At 54.0% G+C, this 2,930-nt stretch overlaps 1 protein-coding gene across 1 annotated transcript; it reads left to right on the top strand.

Moving 5' to 3' along the window:
* The first annotated feature begins 320 nt into the window (after positions 1 to 320).
* Positions 321 to 2,285, top strand: LOC146353474 (uncharacterized). Its single transcript, XM_084832266.1, has 2 exons — positions 321 to 758; positions 1,128 to 2,285. Exons 1-2 carry the CDS (start codon positions 645 to 647, stop codon positions 2,019 to 2,021), a joined length of 1,008 nt encoding a protein of 335 aa, XP_084688392.1. The 5' UTR covers positions 321 to 644; the 3' UTR covers positions 2,022 to 2,285.
* Positions 2,286 to 2,930: the final 645 nt, after the last annotated feature.

The raw sequence follows: 2,930 nt of genomic DNA on the forward strand, positions 1-2,930 counted from the left end.
GACTTGCAACGCTTTCTGGGGTTTGCTAATTTTTACAGAAAGTTCCTGCCCAGCTTTGCTTGGCTGACATCTCCTCTCACGGACCGCCTTAAGGGCAGGAAATCTCCTTTTCATTGGACAGGCATCTGCCCAACTTGCTCCGTCCCTCCCCCTGGAATCCTCGATGGGGGGGGAGGCGATCCGGTCCTCCCCCCAGAAGCCTCGACGGCCGGCTCCACTCTGTGGCCAGACTGGATTTCCGGCTGCGGACAGCCTGGTGCGGCCACCATTTGCATCCAGCCAGACAGCTGTGATAGGCTATGTAAGAATTTATGTAGCCTATCACAGCTAACCTCAAAAAAAAAAACACGCAGCGTACGCAAATGGCAGCGGCTACGTTCCCTATTTTTGGCCGATTTATCTTACGTAAATATTTACGTAAGATAAAACGATGGAAAAAAGGGGGAACGCAAATAGCGTAGTAGACACTATTTGCGTTCCTTTATTTTTCGCTGCTCTAGCTTACATAAATATTTACATAAGATAAATCGGCGAAAAATAGGGAACGCAAATGGTGGCCACTGTAGCCACCACCATTTGCGTACGCTGCGGGGTTTTTTTTAGGTTAGCTGTGATAGGCTACGTAAATTCTTACGTAGCCTATCATGGTCGAAGGACAGCAATGGCGACGGCTGCAGCCCTGCCGCAGCCAGCCAGGAGACCAGCCACCGGAACCGCTGCCACCGCCGAATCTGCCGCATCCACCGCATCCTCCCCAGGTAAGTGCCATCCCAGGGGGATTCCGCGGGGGGCGGGGGGGCAGGAGGCTGTTTCGCCACGGATTCCAGGGGGCCGGATTTTAAAGAATCCAGCCTCACTGGAATCCGTGGCGGAATTCTCCGCCATCCCTAAGGCTACGTAATTATTTACGTAGCCTATCACGGCTTTAATGAGGAAGCGCATTGCAGCCGCAGATGCAGCCGCCATTCGCATGTCAGCATGGACGGCAGCAGGTAAGTGCCCCGTTTTGCGCGCTTTTCGTGGGGTGGGGGGGCAGGGGGCTTCGTTCCACCACGGATTTCAGGGGGCCAAATGCACTGGCATTTGGCCTCACCAAGATCCATGGCGGAATTCTCTGACATCCCTAGGCAGACGGCGGGTTGCAACCCTGCACCTACCACTCCAGGAAGCTGAACATGTCTGAGAGGAATTATACCATCTGGGAGAAGGAACTGTTGGCCATAAAGTCCACTTTGGAGACCTGGTGTCATCTTCTGGAGGGGGCACAGCACCCAGTTGAAGTTAGAACCGACCATCGCAAACTGGAACATCTTCAGACAGCCCGTGCCTTAAACCAGCAGCAGATTAGGTGGTCACTTTTTTTCCCCCGGTTCCACCTTAAGATTTGCCATGTGAAGGCCTCCGACAACCTACAAGCAGATGCTTTTTCTCGTAAGCCAGACCTCCAGCCAGGGGGTGAGGGAAATCCCCCACTCTCTGATTCTTCCCCCCCAGAGCCTGGTGGCAGCTGCAGTGCCTCACTCTTGGGAGGAGCTCCTTCACTCTGCACAGGCTCAGGATGCTTTTGTCTGCACAAAAGTGGAGGAATTGGGGCTAGCCTCTGCCCCCCCAATCTACCCCCTTCTCTTTGCGAGGTGGCCTGCTTTACCATTCTGGCCAGGTCTATGTGCCTTCTAGACCCCTCCGTGAGAAGGTCCTCCATCGGTGCCGTGACTCCCCCACCAGTGAGCATTTTGGCGTCGCCAAGACCCTGCAGAGTGACGCGGGATTTTTGGTGGCCTCGTGTGTGTTGGGACGTCAAGACCTATGTCGCCTCCTGCCCAACTGTCAGGGTGGACACTGAGCCCATAGAATCCCAGAGTAGTTCTGATTCTGAAGAAGAGCAGTCGCTCCTGGGAGAGGAGCGTGCTCCTCTTTCCCAGGGCCCACAGCTGACGGAGATTCCTCCCACCAGCATTTCTAGATTAGAAATCAGTCCAGGGAGTGACCGAGCAGAGATAGCAGACTTGGTGGATGTGTGACGCAGACACAGAGAGCGGCGCCAAATGGAGGGCACAGAAAGGAGGCGTAGTGCCCGGTTGGCGCGCAAACAACGGCTGTGCCCTGAGGATCCAAGGGAAAAGGGGAGGGACTCTCCCTAGTTCTTAAGTTCAGAGCTCTGCCAGTAATTCCCTTTCAAATGGGGACCAGCTGTTTCAACTTAGGGCATAGGTACTCTGCTGCTCAGATCTAGTTGCTACCTGTAGAGTTGTTAAGTTGTAAAAGAAGAATAAAGCTTTGAAAGGAATCCCTTTGTCTGTGTCTGGACTTGGCTACTGGATTTGACTGAGAGAGGCCTCCAAGGAGCCCTTGACACCAACCTGCCAGTGGGCGAAGGCCCCCTCAGGCAAGCCCACAGGCTTGCTTCACCCCCTGCCTACCCCCTCAGGACCTTGGAAACTGCTCTCCTTTGACTTCATCACTGACTTGCCTCCCTCACATGGTAAGACCACCATTCTGGTGGTGGTGGATTTGTTTTCTAAGATGGCCCATTTCATCCCCTGCTCTGGGTTGCCCACAGCCAGGGAGATGGCAGAGCTTTTTTTGGCGCATGTTTTCCAGCTCCACGGATGGCCCGAGGGTCTCATTTCGGATAGGGGGGCCCAATTCACTGCCCATTTCTGGAGGGAGCTACTTGGGCTTCTCCATGTGATGCTCCGTCTTTCCTCCGCCCACCATCCACAGACAGACGGTCAGACCAAGTGCACCAATGCGACTCTGGAGCAATATTTGTGCTGTTATATCAATTACCAACAGGATGACTGGTTTTCCTTGCTGCCTCTCACAGAATTTGCTTATAACAATGCCTGCCATGCTTCCACCTGCCAAACTCCATTTTTTGCCAATTTTGGTTACCACCCCAAGGCTTTCCCGTCCACCCTAGCTCCCTC

Source organism: Heloderma suspectum, chromosome 2, assembly GCF_057233095.1.
Source record: "Heloderma suspectum isolate Gila_16-S chromosome 2, 16-S_ref, whole genome shotgun sequence".
Classification (NCBI taxonomy): Eukaryota; Metazoa; Chordata; class Lepidosauria; order Squamata; family Helodermatidae; genus Heloderma; species Heloderma suspectum.